Source organism: Rhyacophila brunnea, unplaced genomic scaffold (genome assembly GCF_057557595.1).
Source record: "Rhyacophila brunnea isolate RB1 unplaced genomic scaffold, BYU_Rbru_1.0 scaffold_7, whole genome shotgun sequence".
Taxonomy (NCBI): domain Eukaryota; kingdom Metazoa; phylum Arthropoda; class Insecta; order Trichoptera; family Rhyacophilidae; genus Rhyacophila; species Rhyacophila brunnea.
In genome coordinates this window covers 43,746,981-43,767,563 of record NW_028233339.1, presented here as the reverse complement: position 1 = coordinate 43,767,563, position 20,583 = coordinate 43,746,981, and the positions used below count along the sequence as shown (strand labels likewise).

The 20,583-nt window shown below is 33.3% G+C and overlaps 1 protein-coding gene across 4 annotated transcripts in view; it reads right to left on the bottom strand.

Moving 5' to 3' along the window:
- The window catches only part of LOC147064943 (transmembrane ascorbate-dependent reductase CYB561-like), a 287,764-nt gene that overhangs the window by 97,562 nt on the left and 169,619 nt on the right, over positions 1-20,583 (bottom strand). The window contains exon 1 of one of the 4 annotated variants that reach the window (XM_085958276.1): positions 11,896-12,105. The exons of the other annotated variants lie outside the window; for them this stretch is intronic. Within the exon in view, the coding sequence (XP_085814402.1) occupies positions 11,896-11,981 (86 nt within the window). The 5' untranslated portion in view covers positions 11,982-12,105. Of the gene's footprint in view, positions 1-11,895; positions 12,106-20,583 lie in introns of those variants that run through there. 4 annotated transcript variants of the gene reach the window in all.

Sequence of the window (20,583 nt, the reverse complement as noted above, 5' to 3'; positions counted from 1 at the left end):
ATTTCGAATAATATTCTTACATGGTACCTACTTTTTTTTATAATATTATTATTTTAAATATACTTAACAAATCCACAAATAAACTCACCTAAATATATATATTTATATACACACGTATACATACCTAAATCTACATCCATATATTTTCATACATACATATAAATGTGTAGAGTATACGCTGCATAACTTTGCACTCCGGCTCGAGGATGAAAATGGTGTAATATACTCAAAAAATATTTTCTTTACATATATTATCTATTTATTCATATATTACTGCATATATTAATACAAGTGAATATCATTTGATCTAATTTTATGCGAGGTAATCAGGCAAAGAGGCGTATCAGTGTAGTAACAAGTGCAAAAAAAGTGCTAAAGTAATAAAACGTATACTCTACCTATATCAATACCATTGACCATTATTAAGTCACGCATGCAAACCATCATATATGATATGGCAATGGGCTACTAGGAAAGCTAAGTTGATCATTCAAGATGGGTAGCTCTATTTATTTCTAATATTTCTTGGTAGAATTATTTATAATCACCTGCATGACTGTGAAGTAAAATTCAAATTCCATCAAGTACCTTCGTTCGATAGTATTAATAATAATATACTCATTTAATGTTAGATTATCCAATATAATGTCATATTGATATAGTGGTTAGCTGAGCAAATATTATCATTGTTAAAGAACAGCCCATTACAGTAACCGAGGCAAACTTCCACTTGCAAAGTGTAATATGTCCCCGATTAATAAGGCACTTATCCACTTGTCCGATTGATCGGAATCTCGGTCGCGCATTTGCTGACTGCACTTTGCATACGGACAGTAACAATATTAATAACAGAGTCGGGACGAAAGGAAAAGTTACGAGGCCATCAGTTACTCAAGGCAATGCTGCCTGTAAATATTATCATGATATATGACAAATGGCTCCGCACTTGATGCGAAATTGATAGCTATGCCTCGGGCCACATTGTTTTCATACATGATTTTTTTCAATCAGGTTTAATAACATTTTGATATAGCGAATGTAAGCCGGATCGTACATATAAACTCGTCTCAGCTGCAGCACGTCGAATATGTCGATGTGATTTTGTTGGTTTACATTAAAAAATAAACCTGTAACTTAATGTATATCCACACACAGCTCGAATGCGACATTTTAGCTCGGATGAAAAACCGCTGGAGTCACAAACAACAAATTTCACTCAACACGCACATGGGACGCAGTTTTTCATTCGTTTCGGCAAGCCACGTGACGTCACTGTCCCGACATCTGATCGCTTGTGCACACGGAAGACAGTTGCAATATGGAGTCCGATTCGCCAGTCGAGAAGGTTTTCAATGTGCGACCGGGTTGATGAGCGAACGCTGTACATAGTCACTTTATTTAATGTTTGAAGGTATTCAATTCCATTTCTAGCTGGGAATATACTGTATTCGATTTTTGAAATGAAATAATTAATATTTTAGATGTCTTTCCAGCCAAAGTACGGTATATTTGTATAGTCTTGTTGAGAAAATAATGAAAATTCTAACGTGAAGGCCCGAAACGCTGACAGGTTTAGAGGCCCCCTTTGAAATTATGAAGATTGTGGTACTTTTTGACGAAGCGACAGCCGCTTGGAAAACCGTTACTATTGCTTGATTATCTCGCCTGGGTAATATACGCGGACAATAAAATTGCACACGAACATAAATTCACAAGCGTATCACAAAAAAAAATTATTACCTACTCACAGCGGCATTGCATTATAAAACAATAACATTTCACCACTAATGACGTTCAATGATACAGACTTTAAGTGTGTCCTTTCGAATTTTCAATGATTCGAATTTACAGCAAACGAAAAACCGATCTACACGTCACAGAGCTGAAATGGGAAAAGGCGCGGGGCGTGGCGATGTACAGACAAAAATGACGCGAATTTTTACTTAACCTACGCTCCGATGCTATAAACCGAAGTAATAAAGTAAGAAAACATCACGGAGAAAATGTTTACCTTGGGATTCAAACCCAGACGGGTCGACATACAATTATTTATTTCAAGCACTATTGCTTTAATTTAATATACTATCCAAATATATTGAATCTTCTTTGGGGCCTTCTTTGATTTTTCTGAAGCATGTTTTAGTTTGAAGTAAGTGCCACTTTTGTATGCAAAAAAAAAAAATTATAGTTGTAGGGTTTCTATGAGAATTAGGAGCCCCGGTAGTCCCATTTTGCTGTTACTGTCCATATAAGGTTTCCTTCAACATATGTTGATAATAGCAATATATTATTCAGCATTTTGTAAGGGTATACATGATTTAGTCGAGGAATACCACGAGAAAAAAATTTGGAGCCATAAAATAAAACGTCATCACATGAACAAGGTATAACTCAGGTTCTATCATCTGTTTGCGTAGATAAGAAAATCAAATTTTGTTAACCCTTAATTGCATAGTGTTTTGCCTTATTCTTAATATTTTTTTGTATGAATGACATTTTATTAAAAAAAAACAGCAGACAAAATTTATAATAATATTAAACATTAAATTTGGTCGAATAGAAAATTAATATACACATTAAAGAGTTGTCATCATGTATTAATGGTTAAAGTATGACGAAGGCTTATGGTGAGCAGGCCACGTCACAATAACGAAGAAAATGCAGCAATTAAAAATATAAATAACAGCATAAAAAATAAAGATTCAAGTTGAGACAGCTTGACAGAATACAAACTCTATACAACGTTTTCAAAAACATACTCTGGGTGCAATGTCAGATTGTAAAGCGATAGTAATTCTTTCATTACAGTATGGATGGATTTCCATTCACGTCAATCATAGTTCATTATTAATGTTTAAACTGTTTTAAGCATCAAACTAAGTTGATTATTGACACGAGTGTATGGCACGGAAAACACGGGAATACTTTCATCCGTGAAAATTCAACAGCGAAGTTTACCGTGGTATATTATTATTAATTTATAGACGGTATTGTTCGAGCTCTCTCGGCTCTTAAAGGTGCCCCTGATAAGTTGTAAACTTGCGCTTTTCACAGTAAGACAATCAAGTTTGCCCAACAAAGCGTTTGCAATACAGGGCAAATAGAATGTTGCTGAATCAGACGAAACTTAAAACTATTGGTGTAGTTCATTGACTGCATACAGGGCCGAATTTACACTGATTAATACCCCAAAACTAAGATTTATTAAAATTTATTAAAAAGTTTATTTTTGAAGTTATACCTACTTCTTTATGCATGTTTGGAAAATCAGATCAGAATGTATTTTTGGCGTGTGACTACATGATACATACACATAATTTATTTTTTCACACAAAAAAACACACTCGATTGGATTCGAACCAACGATTGTTCGGTTATCAGCCGAACGCACAACCATTACGCCACAGAATGATACTACAATCATGACGATTATACAGTACAACATTATAGTTTAGAATTGGTCCGTTGCTAGGCAGCAAATTTATTATTGTCGGCAATTTGCAATTCCTTACGTAAACAAACTATTAAACGTCAAAGTGGCAGTTGTTACTTTAAAAATAAAAACAACGATAAATAATTATAAAATTTAGTAATATAAGTTAAAGTGTATAGAAATAAACCAACGGCGTTCCAATAAGCGGTCCTTTTTCTTGAGTATGTAATTTAACAAGATAATTAAGACCTAGTCGAAGAATCTAGTTTATCACAAGTTTTTGTTTTGTTACGCCAAAGAAGTATACCTTCTAACGCGCGTACATAAGTACACACACCGATTTTTTTTTTCATATTATAAGACGTATATTTGCTTAAAAGTATTTTTTATTACTCGTGTTCAAGTTGTAAAAAGAACAACTGAATTGCAATATCGTTAATTAGTGTAGAAATAAACATGTTTGTTCGAAAATGTATTACCAGTAGTCGATTACCCCTCGATTTGAAATTGTGTCATTAAATTAAAGTTTACATCATTTACAGAAGATACTGCAGATAAAGCAACGGCTCTCGGCCATATATTGTCCGAGACGCGTTCTGCAGTTTTTCGGACATTTTATTATTAGGCGCGGATCGGGCAACCTGGGGAGACTGGTGGTTCAGAGTAAGAGCGTCGGCGCGCTGGAGCGACCAAGTAGCTGACTGAGGACAGCATTAACTCTGACCTGAGAGAAACAGAGGGTCGAGAGGGGTAGAAAGCAGGTAACACAGAAATAATAGGAACTGAAATACTTAACGGGTATAGAGAAGCAGGCAACCGATTTCGAGTAAGGAAGAATACGGGATAAATTTAAACTTCTTCTTATTGTGCCATCCCTTAGCGGAGGTCGGCCACCATCAAGGCGATCTTATCTTTGTCGTCTGCTACCCGGAACAGTTCAGTGGAGCTGCACTACCAATTACGGAGGTTCTTAAGCTACGAAATGCGTAAATTTAAACATGTCTCAAGAATACGTCGTACGTCGAATACTGACAACTGCTCTCGGTTTATGTAATATTGGTGTATTGAAGGTTGCAACACACACTATTTCACGTCTATAATGCATTCAAAACCATGCGTCAAAATGTACTGTATTGGGATATATCCTATCGGAATTCTATTTATTAATCTGTTATGTGGTAGAAACTCTTGTTCGCTCAAACATTGAAAGGTTGTCATTATCCTCAGCCATAAGGAAACAACCGAGAAGAATTGTACACTCATTCTCAGTATTATTTTATTTTACTCTTTAATTATTATTATTATTGTGTACCTATATTTTAATTCTTGATGTAATCTAAGATTTTAATAAATTTATATCAAAACAGCAATAAAATGCTTTGATTACCATATATTATTACCATGATTGTTGGAAAATCAATATCGCGTTGAACTGTACATTTTGATTAAAGGTATATTTCTACCTTGCAGTCACCGTGTATTATATACTGAGCACAGCGAAAGTTTTCGCAACCTGGAAAGTGGTTAGGTGAAGAATGACTGCGACCTATCGAAGTAGTATACTAGTTCAGGAACGCCCAAATGCACCAACGAACAACAATCTATTATATATCATTTACTATAGCGTATAGACATAAGCCATGCAGCTTTCTTGACAGGCCGACGTATATTATTTATGCATTAACAAGTGTGAGAAAATTAATTTAATATCATTCGAAAGATGTAGCTGTTTTCAACTAAGATGTGTTGATAACAATAAACTGTGTTTCGATATTAATACTATTAAAAGACGTGATGCAATTCGCACATTATAACATGCAACTTTCAAATTTATTACGTATACATACAGTAACAATATAAATTGTAATCTATTTAATATTATTCTACATAGCATAGAACTAGCAATAAATTTTGATTTGTGTATTTGAAATAAGATGTTATATAAATACATATTATTTGATCAAACTTGACTATTGACTTGTCATTATCAAAAAAAATGTATGACCTTTACAAAATATATTTTTCTAAATATTTATAATGAAAACATGTAACACTACTTTTGTGCTGAAAAAAAATATTTATGGTTTTAACACGAGAAATTCTTTGACAAAAAAGGTCAAATTTTTGTCAAATTATCAAAATGCCAATGCTTGACCATCCAAATGCCTTATTCCAAGTAAAGTCTTGTTTCTATATAATAAATACATACGTAGGGTTCATTTGATGGCCATAATTATGTATACGGATATTGTAACATTTTTTTTAGTAATGATAATTTCAGTCTAAACAGGAAACATATGATTAATGTGTACTGATCTACCCTACCTGCGTATCTTTTCTATACACAAGACATCTTTCAGCTATTGTAACAATTACAATAAGTTAGTTGTAATTGTTGCAATAAGTGCTATATTTTAACAGCACCTCTCTTGGCTGTGATAAAATTTAAAGCGAGATAGACAGTTTTGACTGTTTAGACGGCTAACTTATTGTAACATTTATAATACCTCAATACAAATATGTAATAAATACTATCACTTTATCACTTTAGCGGTCGATATTCGTCTTGTGTATAGAATAGACCCGCTCTGTTTCAGTTTAGCAATTTCATCCTCGTTTAAACCAGTAATATTCAGAGGAAATAATATTACGAAAAACAACGCCAACTTCGATTAGAAAATTTGCCACAAAAAGAAGAAGAAAGACCCACAAATAACTATTTTGATCACGACCAGTGTTTTACTATGTACTAGTAACTAGTAGAATAAAAAAAGTCATCTAGTTTGGTCAGTTATACATAAAGTATCTTAATGATTTCAAAAAGCGAAAACTGGGGCTCGAAAGAAGATCATCATTATTTATGGAAGTGTGCAGTTTTGAATGCCTAGTTGTATTATTTATACGCACATAATAATAACGAAAATAAGTACATGTGTTAAAAAAATTTCCTTCTCAATTATTAATGTACACATTTGATAAAATTAGATTCATAAATAGTTGTGTTACTTTGTAAACATCTTGACTTTGACATTAATAAAGTTAATATAATGCGATTAAATAAAATAATGACGTAAATGTGCTAAAAAAGCTCTCGATGTGCCATTTGAAATAAAGTATCTTCGCTAAATGCAATAATACGAGAAACTTTCCCATACCGAGCAGAAGTAAGTTGCATGCAACTAGCTAAATACTTTCACGACACATTCTGTCTGTGGGACAAATATTTCGAACGATATTTCAGTTATTGGCAACCATTTGATGCCAATACCTAATCCTTCATTAATAAAAATGTATTACAAATTATTAAAACATATTATTCCGCTCGTGTTAGTGAATATAGGCGAAGTTATGTTACATAGATTCTTAAAATATGTAAAGTGTATTACATACTGTATTGAAGCCATTCATCGTATGTTTTACCACGTTTTTCTTAACTCATATTCTTGTTTGTCCGGTGGTTGTTTATCCAGTACAAATCTTGCAATCGATTTTTAACTAACTTCCCGATTAACTAGACATTTGAAACTTTTATAATATATCAGAACACGATGCCAATGCATTCTTTTAATACCTTTAGCCATCTTTAAGCAGAATTGAATTCATTTTCAGTTAATTCTGTTTTGTATGAAAAGTTATTTCGGAAGAAATCCGTAATCCAATCCACTATTATTGGTTGCTAAGGGGGTGGTCCTAGCAACTAAATTATTAATATATAAGTGCGTTACTATGCAATCAAAATGACATTTCAGTATTCTATATTCGTTTGTTGCAAAATAGCGAAAAAAATATTTGTTGACGATTGCTTTATTTGTCCTAAATTACTAATACATAGAATTGTCAAGTTTATATGATTCAACAGAAAATTTAAAAACGTGGTATATAAAAAATTCTTTTTATCTTGTAATTATTTATCATTAACAACGGTTCTTTTTATTGACATATTGTTAACGTTTTCAAATTCTAAAATATTAAATATTAATTGAATGAAATTAATATTAATACAACATTTTTAGATTCTGCGATTTCTGGCAAATACACGTATTGTTTTTCAATGTGTATTTGGAATCAGAGTATGGACATAATAGGCTGGTCAAGTGGTTTACGTCCGTTTCTCGTAAAAAGAAAAATCTGTCAATCCAAACAACCACTCTGTGAAGGTCCATATGATCTTCGGGCACGGTCAAAAACAACTTTAGGATGCTTCGATAGCCATTTCAGTTTTTGCACCATTATCAAAGAGCTTGTATTCTCGATTGATAGTTGTGCATATAACCGGAATAGCTATCAAGAACACACGGCTATAAAAATTCACAATAATTGACAAATCCAGTGAAAGAATAATCATTTTTCCATCAAGAATCTAAACACATAATCAATTTATTAATGTCATTGCGTGAGCGGTATAATTTGTTCACATAGATATGAAAAGTTTGAGAGATGAAGACACTCATTTTGATTTTTTAAAACAATGCAGAAATGATGTGATTATGAGTTATTTTTTTCAACACGTCATAATGATAGTAGCAACATAAAAAATAGATAAATGAAGTCATAATATTGCTATTTACCACTAATGCTTATCAATAATACGAGAATGTTTATGACAGTTCTGTAGAATGCAAAATTAGCCATAACATCCGTATTTACCTAAACAATTTTAATAATACAAAAGCACATAGATATTTTGAATAAAAAATGTTTAGTATCACTATAAAATAAATATATATGTATTATTAGTAGGAATATACACTCGCTGCCAACTGCATGCGTCGCACTTGGTGAACTATTTCAATTGCCTCCGACAATTAAACGCTACTTATAAATAATTGATATTACTGTTTGACTGCTATAGACCACTTTGAGGACATTATTAATTCATCCCAGCATCAGCAATATACATATAAAACACATTATATATTATAATTTGACATTATAAATGTGTATAGATATGACACATAATATAATATGTATGTAACATACATTATAATATTATGTATAATTAGACACGTACGTCAGAATCATAATCGACTGAAAGTTTGAGTGATCCCACCCGATCGACAAGGGTTGGAAATAATGGGTTGAGCAAATGGCTAACATCAATTACTCGTATCAAAACAAAAATCTGTTAATACAACCTCCACTCTATGGAGGCCCATATAATCTTCTCATGATCATGGTATAAAAAATGATAGAGATAACTCGTTTTTCTGCTGATTATTTAATTTCCAAAAATACAACGTCACGTAATACCGATTAATGTTATTATAAGAAACAGAATTAATATATATATTTTTTTAAATATCCATATATTTTCATTCAAATCAGTTGCACTTTGACATTATTATACAACCGATTATAACATCAAATTAATAAAACGACGTCTTTTAAATTAAGAAATATCGTATTTAAACTTACACAATATTATATTAAATTTCTTTTTAAATGAGCTCTTCCCGTTTTGATTTTATTTTAAATATTCTTACTGATCTCCCTTACCGACATAGTTCACTCATATCCACAGGAAGAAAGGAATTGTTTGCAGGTAGGTACTCACCTGAAAGAAAAAATAAAAACAATATTAGATGACAGAATTAAAAATAATAAATAATTCAGACGAGATTTCGAAATCTAAATACTATCCATTTTTACTAAACATACTAATATTGAAGACCAACCCTCTCCTACTGTTTTGTAAAAGTCAAAGCAACAATATGATCACGTGTTAATTCACGTCTCTAGACAAAGTACCACCCTTAAGCAAGCGTATTCATCCCCTTTCATTTTTAGTTTAAAATCATTTGCAAAATCGTTAGGTATACCTATTTTATTATCTATTTTCGGCTATCTTAAACGGACAAATTCAACGAAAATCTTTAAATTGACATACACACTGTCAGTTAAGAATTAGAGCATTTCCACGGAACCTACTCTTATCAGTGGTAGCTGTATGTATGTGGAGGTTTATGGCTCTGACAGGTTTGGTGGAACTCTTCTGAAAAGTTTGCCTGTACGGTAAACCGCCATTACAATACGTACTACAATGGGTAAAACACTACAACAATAGTTGTGCTGCCAGATTTTTTTATACTTTGACTATTTTTTAATCTAATATGTCAATACTTTCTAATAAAACAACCGCATCGTCTGCTTTATAGAAAACCCTCACATCTTTCAAAAGTTGTAAGTAATATATTTTGTATTCGTTCCTTCAAAGATAGGATTATATTTTGCATGAGATTTTTCGTTCACATAAATAACGTTATATCAGCAAAATCATTTTCAGGCAAATAATAAAAAAAATCTCTGAATATATACATTTTAAAAATATAACATATATATTATATTAGATGCTGATATTTGATACGTTTGTTAATAAAATTAAAAATTTGTATCACGCAAACTTTTGACTGCTCGTATTATTATTTTTTGGTTCGGCTGAAAGACAGTCTCTTTTGGTCCACCTAGCTTAAAACAACTGTTATCCTATTCGACAATAAACCTTACTATTCTTTCAACCCCTTTGTATTTGTTATCACTCCGTTGACTACCAATACAACAGACGATGTCCTCAGACAGCCAACCGAGCGGTAGGGAGCACCTAAGGCCCGTTTCAGACGGGACACCGGTGTCGCGCTCGTATATAATAAGGAGGTCTTTGTATTCGAATAGAGAGGCCTTTGTATTATGTTTATGAATGCCCCAGAGTTAATGAGTCAACGCGTTTCCGTCCGCCGCTACATTCTCAAGCCCCCGATACACTTGTTTTTATTATCTCAGCCAGTTTTATGTTCTAATTTATAACGCGAAACTATGCGTTGACTCATTAGTTCTGGGTCGTTCATAAACATAATACAAAGGCCCGTTTATTCGAATACAAAGGCCTCCTATATTATAACGAGCGCGACACCGGTGTCCCGTCTGAAACGGGCCTAAAGCTCTCTGTGTGTGTGTTTTATCCAACGTCGAGGTATGTAACTAAAATGTTATTTGCTAACGTGTTTCAGTATGTACAGAGAGTATCTAAGGGCTGAAGCCTCGCCGTGTCATCAGTTTTCGCTATAATAACCTATCCTTATCTCTTATATGAAAGAAAATATATCGATACTTGGTGTCGGTATCTCACCGAAAGAAAATTAACGATGCCAAAATATGAATATGTACTGTTTAAACTCTACAACACAATATGTAGGTACCTAGTATTTAAAAAAAAAAATAATAACCATGATATACTTAAGGCTACATACACCTCAGCTGAGGCATGGTATAAAAAGATCATGGCTAGGCGATGCGCGGATTGCGGGTCGCGGGTGCTAATGACGCATGCCGAACGAAATATAATTTGTCATATAAATCCAACATGCATCCATTTAATGTTCTGTTTATTGTTATATTAGTAACAATGATAATATATTCATTGACATGTTTTCTTTTTAAAGTAAATGGGTAACGTTTTTAGTCATCTATACACGATTTAAGAATTAATACCACCGTCGCCATCACGAAACAAATTGACGTATTCAAACCTCGACGTTCGCTCTCAGACTGCCAGCGAGTCCAAAATTTCGTCTCGCCTATAGTTGAAAAGTATTTGCCGTTTCACTGAAAATTTAAATTAAAAGCCTTAAAATGTTTATATTGACAAGCGGGATGACAATTTAACAGTATAACAACTTGAGGCTTAAAACATTAATTATATACAAAAAGTCCTGAAAATAGTATTAATAAATATAGTTCGCGATACTCACTGATCTCACTGGAGAGGTTGTATGTTTTCAACATATCGACTCAAAACAACTGTTAATAAATTAATAACTTATTAAAAACGGTGTATTTATTGACTAATGTAACAGGATATTACTTATATTAGCAAACAATATTAACAAAATCTTTTCTAATGTAAATCTATATGCTCAATCTGGAAGGGCGGAGGTAGGCTGTGGAGATCCGACATAAATAGTGCACACTAAAATTTATCAGCTATAAGTACTTTTTAATTTTCATTGAAGTAAGAATACAAATTTCAAAACGGTATTGGTTTACAATTTTTTTAGAATATGCATTTGGATTGCGAGCTTTCACATTCGAATCTTGCACTGAGCTGCAGCATTATTACGTAATAACGGTTACAAAATACTCAATCAGTTGCGCAATGTATTTGAATGAAGCTCTGGTTGTCACAATTTATTGCACAATCTTTAGAAATAACGTTCCAACGACCAATAATATCGAACAATATTTGATGATGTTCAATTTAAATTTTATGCTGCACAATGTATGTATTTTTGCACAATAGCCGTTCCATTCATTCACAGGTTAACATTCGTCTACTTAGTTATGATACAAAATCAAAAATAATAACTAATAAGATAACAAACAGCATTATACAACGAACGACTGAAATTACACAGGTAGACGTAGACATTTGAACCAATTATGCATTAAGTATCATGTGACATGATTACCTTTTCGCATCGCCAGGCTCCTGATTGTTCACATGCCTGAAGACCTCAGGGGTCGCGGGGCCAGCTACAAATCCTTTCGTTTTCATCTCTCGTGCCCCCCGAAAGCACTCTCAAATACACATAAAGCGGGCGAACTGATCAATTATGGATCACAGGTAGGATTTGGTTTACACAGAGTTATATGAGCGCCAGAGAGGTGTGGGTTTTGAAGCGAATGCCGCAATACTTCCCGAGAGTGTATTTTGTAACAGAGACCCGTTGCGTTTGCAGGTATTAACAATATTTTTGAGATAAGGGTTTTTGTGATATAGATTAAGAATTACTTATTTACGAAAATTATAGAGATTGGTTTAATTTTTATGATGCTGGATTAAGTCAATTAATTAATTGCAAGCCTACGATACAAGACGAGTCTGACAGAAGAAGATTGGGTTGGCTGCAATTAAAAAGGTTTCACGCAAAATATTCACCGCAGATTTTCAAAATTTTCAATTACTTTATGTTTGCTGATTTATTAATAAATTAATAAAAAAAAATGCTTGTATAACTTACTTAATCGGCAGTAAGTACACTCAAATTATATATTAGTTATTTTTGGTGAAATAAAGTGGTCAATAAAAAATATTATTTCCAATATTATGGTGAATATATAGTGATAGTTTTAAAAAAATCGCGTTTCAATAAAATTGTCATACAAAAATTGTCCGGTTACGTATACGTGTCTAAATGCTATACAATGTAAAGGGTTGAGTGAATATTTTTCTTAATTGTACCATCCCCTAGCGGAATTCAGGCTATATTTGCCTTATCATCTGTTCGGAGCGGAGCTGCACACGTACCAACCACAGAGGTTCTTGAGTCACGAAATATAGCGTCGTTTTATGCTACGCTTAGCGTTGATATTCCGCTGGATAATAAATTGAGGAATGCCGTATTTTTGTCCTCTCATTATGTGGCCGAGGTAGATACTGTAGTTTCCTGTTTTGATACTACGCAGGACTATGGTAAATGTACACGTCAGACATTATGATTAACTAAAGATTTTTAGCTCACTGTGTTCGAGTAATTCAAACAAACCGAATATGTCACCGTTGTCAGTGTGTATACACGTAATTATTCATAATTGAAAGTTAATATTCGTATATACTTATATATATTTTTTAAATGTTAAAAGTTATTTACGACATTCTTTTCCTTAAACAAATAAGAAGACCGCACTTCGTACACGGTCCGCAGTTTACATACGCCTGTCCAAATAGTTTAATATCTCCGTGCATAAATCAACGCAGGTATTCCTATCTCTCGTTATCTCACCTGCAAGACGCAATATTTGTTCTCAGATAAATCCAGAAGAAGATTACTATAGTTCGGCGACGGTAGCGAGTCCGACCAAATACTCTATTATTATTGTAATGTCTTCATTACATCTCGATAATATTAACTTATATTATGACGATATATTATTGTTGAACTATAGTAGGTATATCTATACAATTCTTCGTATTGATTCATTGTACTTATATGAATGTAACCTTGTAAAATTAGAATGGTACCTCAATTTATTGTGATATAATAGTAGGTATAAGAAAAAACGATGCTTCGATAAATTATAGTATATTTTTTTACTCAATATGCAATTAAGTGTTCTAAGTATAATATAGTAACATTATAGATCTGCTTACTATTAAAACTAAAAATGTACATTATAAGAGGACAAAAATACGGTATTTCCCAGATAATTATTAAAGGAAAGATTAACGGGAAGAGAAAGACGCTGTATTTCCAAGGTTAAAAATCTCCGTGATTTCGTGACCACGTGCGTAAACCAGTTTAAAGTTAATTTATTGCTACTGAGTATTCTATCAATCAGAATGTAGGTAAGCCACCATGAAATAAATACAATATGCCTATATATTAATAAAAAAAAATACTTTAGGAATTACTACATTGGAAGAGTATTGCATCAAAGAACGTCTCTCGGCTAACTGGAACAGACGCATTCGCTAATTCTTCGGTAATATTGTTAGAAGAGATGGGTAGCGTCGAAGGAAAAAGCCTTCCATATGGAAGAACATCATCAAGAACAAACTAAATTAATAATGACTAATGTAACAAGGCTCATATGGAAGAAGACTTTTCATAATGAGGGAAAAGATATGAAGAGAAATACCCACAGTAGGGTGAAGTTCATCACAATAATTGTCACCGTGATTAGTGGATGAGTGGATCACGGATGTTAATTTAACTAGATAAGTACTTAGTTAGTTACTTGCAAAAAGGCATTCTAAATACATCAATACTCTCCTGCCGTACAAGCGTTGTGTCAGGCCGTGAACTATTATTGTATTTTCATTAACCATTGCAATAATTTCTAATGCGTTAATAGCGTTCATATAATATATCTCTAAAGCACCAGTGATAATCCTAATACCACCCTTCTCTCGCAAAAACATTCCACCCCTTCACTTCCGTAATTCCCACACATTCGTCCCGAGCCAGACGATGGTTTGTTAATACTTATACCATTAACCCTAATTGCATGGCGACAAGATTTACTTATTAATGTTCCATACTCAAGCATATATCACTAAAATATACTTATGTTTCTATACAGGCAGGTAGTTTTTAATATCCATTTAATCTTAACCTAATCTAATATACAGATAGCACTTAAGAAAATTTTGTCAATGTATACCTACTTAACTAAAAAATACGTGATGGTTCTAGGTTTAAATTTGGTTGATCACAAAAATATATGATAACGACAGCTTTTCGTGTCTGTCAGTGACAGTCTAATCTCTTTGGGTCGTACATTACTGACATAAATTCATGTCTAAATAAAACAAGGTTCTTGTCGGTTTACACTTTACAGAAAGCCAGCAGCAAACACATTTTGAAAATAGCCGATATATTAGATTATTTGTTAAGATTTTCATTATTGAATTCATGAATTTTGCCAAAATCAGCTATGAAAATTGAATTAATGTTCATATTGAATCTAATAAAATTGGAGACCGTATAGTATAAGGTCATCTCTTTCCGATAGAAGGCTCACCGCGGACCGCTCCACGGTGAAATGTTTTACTTACAATTTAACAGTGATGGAATTATCAGCGGAATGCAACTTAAAATGTAAAATCAAAAATAAAATATATTACGTAATTCTGATACTATTGTGTACTTGAATGTTGAGACACCGCTCTCTTAGAGCTGTATTGAAATGCTTTGTTTAGTTAACTGCAACCGGTAACAAAAATAATAATTATTACACTATACTATAAATTTAATAACGCATTTAATTCATTGGGGGAACGGCAAGCTCGACGAGGAGTTTTCCCATCAAGACCTTATATATACCGATACATGTTTATAATAGTAAAAACATCATATTGCGATGAAAGAAAACAATAATTAATTACTAAATTACCTATCCATTATGCAATCATGGCACTGTGCCACAAAATCAATTTAAGAAAACGTCGAAGTTCACTACAAAAAAAGTTAATGAAAAATATTGTAAACTGAACTGTGTCTAATAATAATTTGTTATTTTGGTCCATACCGTTGGTTTAATATTTTGCATTATACATGATTGTAATCAAGAAAGTAATCACAATTCAACATTTGTATTTCGACGTTAATAAACATAATATAAACGTAACAAAATATTGAACAGTGTGTACAATATCAATAATACTTCTTCTTTGATGGCATTACAGCCGAAATCTAACCCTGACCTATCAATTGTCCGTGCTTCCACGAGAGATGTTCCTCTACTTCCATAATTCTATCATCTACCAGTAACAGCTCTCTCTCCTCACTGATATTCCATGGAAACTTTGAATTTCGACCCCTATCGGCGCGAAACGAAATTTCTTCTCACATTCAGCGTAACGGTAAATCAACATATTATTTGAAAACGTACTCGTAACATACTATATATTAAACATACTAGAAAAAACCCACTTAGGATTTGAACCTGTAACCACTAGATTCGCGCCAATGTTTTTTACAATTAAGCTAAGGGTAACCTACTTCATTACGACGATTTTAACTATTAGTTCTTACATGAAATGCTTGTCAAAATCCGTTAATAATATTGGCTAGTGTATTAAATCAAGGCATGTATCAATTAAATGTCTTAATTACTAACTGACGCCCGGATTCCTCCAACTTTTTAGTTATAACGTACTTGCATTTACTAACTAAACTATTTCTTTAATTCAACGAATACTTCACAAGAAAGCATATTTGCGCGAATCCAGTAGTCAAGTCCTGTCGGCGTCTTTTTTCTAGTGGGTACATATATGGGTATATACATGAGATTTTTTCAAATTATATATGTTATATGTTCATTTAAAATACAAGAGTCTACTACCAAACAAATTTAGAAAGCGCATGCGCACGAATTTCAGGGGTCGCGGGTTTGAATTCCGGGGTGTTTTCAAATAATGTATGGGTGGGCCAATTATATTGGCTGTCATTCCTTATTTTCCCACCTACTTCAAATCCTTATTTATTATTATCACAAGACCAGACGACGAGCAAGTACGGGTCACCAGTCGACCGTGATTGAATAACATTCAGTTTTCTCGAATTTAGCCGTCGTAAACCACAGAATGACTCAAACCGCATATGTTTGACCTTCGTTGAGCTAAATCTGATACGGTTTGAGCGAACGTCGCGTCTGTCATCCATCCTGAACTTTTCATCATCATTCATCCCAAAAACCAAGTGAAAACGTGAAAGTGACATTCCGAGCCGTCCGAGTCTGGTATCCTGGTTAACCCCCCCAGATCCGTAATCCATCCACCAGCATCGTCACATTACAGTCCACTGCTAAAAGCGTCATCCATGTATAAATAGTTAAAATCATAAAACATTATTTATACCTACTTAATACAACGCCCAATAAACGTTTAATTTTGACAAGAATAAGCTATTAAGTCAAGCCCTTCATCATGACTGTCATAATCTCGGGCATAAACACCGAACAGAAATTAAACAATATTATGCAAATAAATTTTATCGGAAAATTTCAAAGGCTCTCAAAGTCACTAATCCGGATTTATTCTGCCTAATGGATGAGAATCGTTTTATCCCATCCAGTAATTCGCAATCCGCTAAATGTTTAAGCAGTCAACGAGACCGAACAAATCGCGTAAACATCTCTTCGAATCTACGTCTGTTTTTCCTACAACGGTCATTAATTTATCAACAAAAGCCGTGGTTTCTAAACTAACTCGTATTGGGTTAAAGATTGCTTGACCCGGTCTAATATATAATTCAATATTACCTTGATCCACAGAGAGTAATCGACTGTTACACAATCGGACCACGTAATTTAAAAGAAAAAATAAAACTATAAATTTCAAAATAGTAATTTTATAATGAGATTATAGACATCGGGGCTGTACATGACGCAACAGCAAATACTTTGATTATATTAATATCTTTATGAAATGATGTTCACAAATAATATAAAATCAATGTTAATAGTAGATATTAAAAAAAAAGTGTCACGCTTTCAAAAAATATATCTTAAGTCACAAATTTACATGTCATATAGCTTCGTCTCCACCGTATGGCTCATATAATCGCTACGACGGAAAGGTAGCGTATCCAACAAAATCCCTCCCTACCTTTCCTTGCATTATAAGTTCAACTAAATCATAATTATGTATCATTCATTACGGATAATATGACAGAAGTTTAATGCTGGTTTATTGACACTACATCTTCTTCTCTGGCTTAGTCATTGGTGATGTGATCAACCACATGTGAGCAACTCACAGATTAAACAACGTGGTATCCATTTTTCGTAATAGTAATCCACAGAACAGATAATAAATAGAATACCAATAGGCTATATTCAATACGCCGCACGGTGAAGCAGGCTTTTGAATGTGTGAGTGTCCTACGAAAATGAAGCACGCATTATGCACGTGCAATAGTGTGTGTAATACACCAACATTAAAGGAGCGTAAATGCATAAACCGAGAGCAGTTTTTAGTATTCGACGTTAAACGTATTCTAGACACATGTGTAAGTTTAACCCGGATTCATCCTTACTCGAGTCGGTTACCTGCTATCGCCTTACCCGTTGTGTATTTCAGTTCCCATTATTTCTGAGTTGCCTGTAGTAATCTATTAAAAAACCTCTTCGTAAGTAAAAACCACATCGAATAATAGAGCCAATGAAAAAAAAACACGGAATGTGGCCAACAATACTAAACATTACGCTACGTGCTAGGTAGCGGCGATTTTCTTCGACACAAGTGATGCAATCGATTCGTCAAAATATTTAAAATGGGGCCTCGAAACAGTTCAAAACCAGTCATACAATTATTAAATCAATCTAGATCTGCAAAACAATAACATATTTCTTACAAATCGAGTATGTATGTTTAAAATATTATGTGTCATCACCGTCATACTATGTAATATTAATTATTTTTAATTATCTATAGGATTTGATTTTAGGAAAGAAGTAGATTGATATGTTTATGAGATACGTTGATAGTTGGAAACTATAATTTATTTTTTATGGGGGGGGCCTAAAAATTAGTTAGTGCCTTCGGTATCCACATACCTAAACACGCCAGTTGTGATTATATTATATTACAAGATATATTTATATAAATGTTATTTATAATGCACTATTTAGTACCTACTTGTAAAATTTCCACCAATATATACAATAACGTTGGCGCCACAGTCGGCTTAAGCGTCGTGGGTCCTAGGTTCGAATCCTGCGTCTGGCAAGTACACATACAGAGTATGGACCTAATAGTTTAAGCAAGTGGCTGACATTCATTTTTCGTAAAAACAAAATCTATTAATACAAATCTCCACACTATGGAGGCCCAAACGATCCTATTAGATCGCACATGGTCGAAAAAAAAATATATACATAATATACAATAATAATAATATACAATAATAATAATATATTTTTATTAAGACATGCATTTCCAATATACATATTGTAAACAAATAATAATCAAACTATATTATCAGATAGATAATATTTTATTGAATTTTTCCCCTGGGATTCCCACACGCCCCGAAGTTTGATTTTCCTCTTGCCCAGGGGCAAAATGCTCATCCGAAGTTAACTATTATCTCCGATACCCCTACAATATAAAGGGTAAGCCCCTCGGGTTTAGATAAACGCCGTTTGATCTCGATTACTGCCTGATGGATCTTGTACGTATACTCCGCTTAACACATTGTAAGCCTGGTGAAATCGGTACAAGATATTATTTTGTTGCGGAATCGTTATAGACAAAGTTTGCGGAAACGTGTTAACAAAGTTTTGTTTTGTGTACGACGAGACATATTGCATTCTGACACAATAACTACAAATGACAAAATATTTATTTTTTTAAAAATGATAATTTTCCGTTCAGTCATTTTTGCACGCAAGATTTTCTGGGTTGATAACATAACCAATGGTAATGTTTTCTATTCTTTGATGACTGTGGTTACTTCTGTAATAATGTTAATTTGCATTTCGAAAGTGCCTGTCCTTACGACTTCCTGTCTATGACGCCACCGGTGATCACCCCTTTTTCATGTTGCTCGAACTTCTCCAGGAAATAAAGCTGAAAAATTGAAGGATGTGTCTTATGTATGTCCAATATGTAGAGCTTTGAAACCAAGGCCGTGCGACAATGGTTCTGCGAACGGTCTGTGAAATAGCGCGACGTTATGGCCTTGTCCAGATGGCGCGATTTAACTCGCGCGTAAAAGCTCTGGCACATTTCACGTAGGTACATGTGACCTCATTGAGTCGTCCACCTGGACAAGCTCTATGTGTGTTTCTTAAGCATCGAATCCGAAGAACTAACTTAATTAAAATATAAGTGAACACACATGAATGAATTTAAATGCTCAACAGAAAAAGTATAAATTCAAATTTATTTATTTACATATATCACAAATTATATATTTAAAGCATTCACATGACATATAAAAAATAATTAGGTATGCAAAGCGATTTTATTGAACGCAGTTATTGCTCTATCAATCAGCATGATCAATGGCAGGTTAGTTCTGCACTTTGGTAAAACCAACAGCGGATGCTCCCGATTTTTCAGATAATTATTATAAAAGACACATAAGTAAATGCTATCAAGAAAGACATAGTTTCCATCTACACGATTTTATAGATTATTATTAATTAAATCAAAACAATATACATCTAGTACGTATTCCAGATAATTTAAAAATCACAAGCGCATGTATTCTATACACAAGACTGCTTTCGGCCGCCACGGCAGCTATCTAGGGTAGGTTTGTATATAAGTATTAGCACTTATTGTAACAATTACAATAAGTTAGCCGTCTAAACAGTCAAAACTGTCTATCTCACTCTAAAATTTAGCATAACCAAGAGAGATGTTGTTAAAACATAGCCCTTATTGTAACAATTACAACAAACTTGTTGTAATTGTTACAATAAAAGTAATACTTCGATGCAAACCTACCCTAGCCAGCTGCCGTAACGACCGATAACAGTATTGTGTATAGAATAGATGCGCAGGAGTGGTTTCGCCCACATCAGTAGGACATTCTCAACTGTTACAATATATTTAATCGCAAAGATAAAAGTTATTTATTGAAGAAATGTAAAATAAATAAATACAATATTCTAAGACTGAACTAAATATAAATCAACACGGA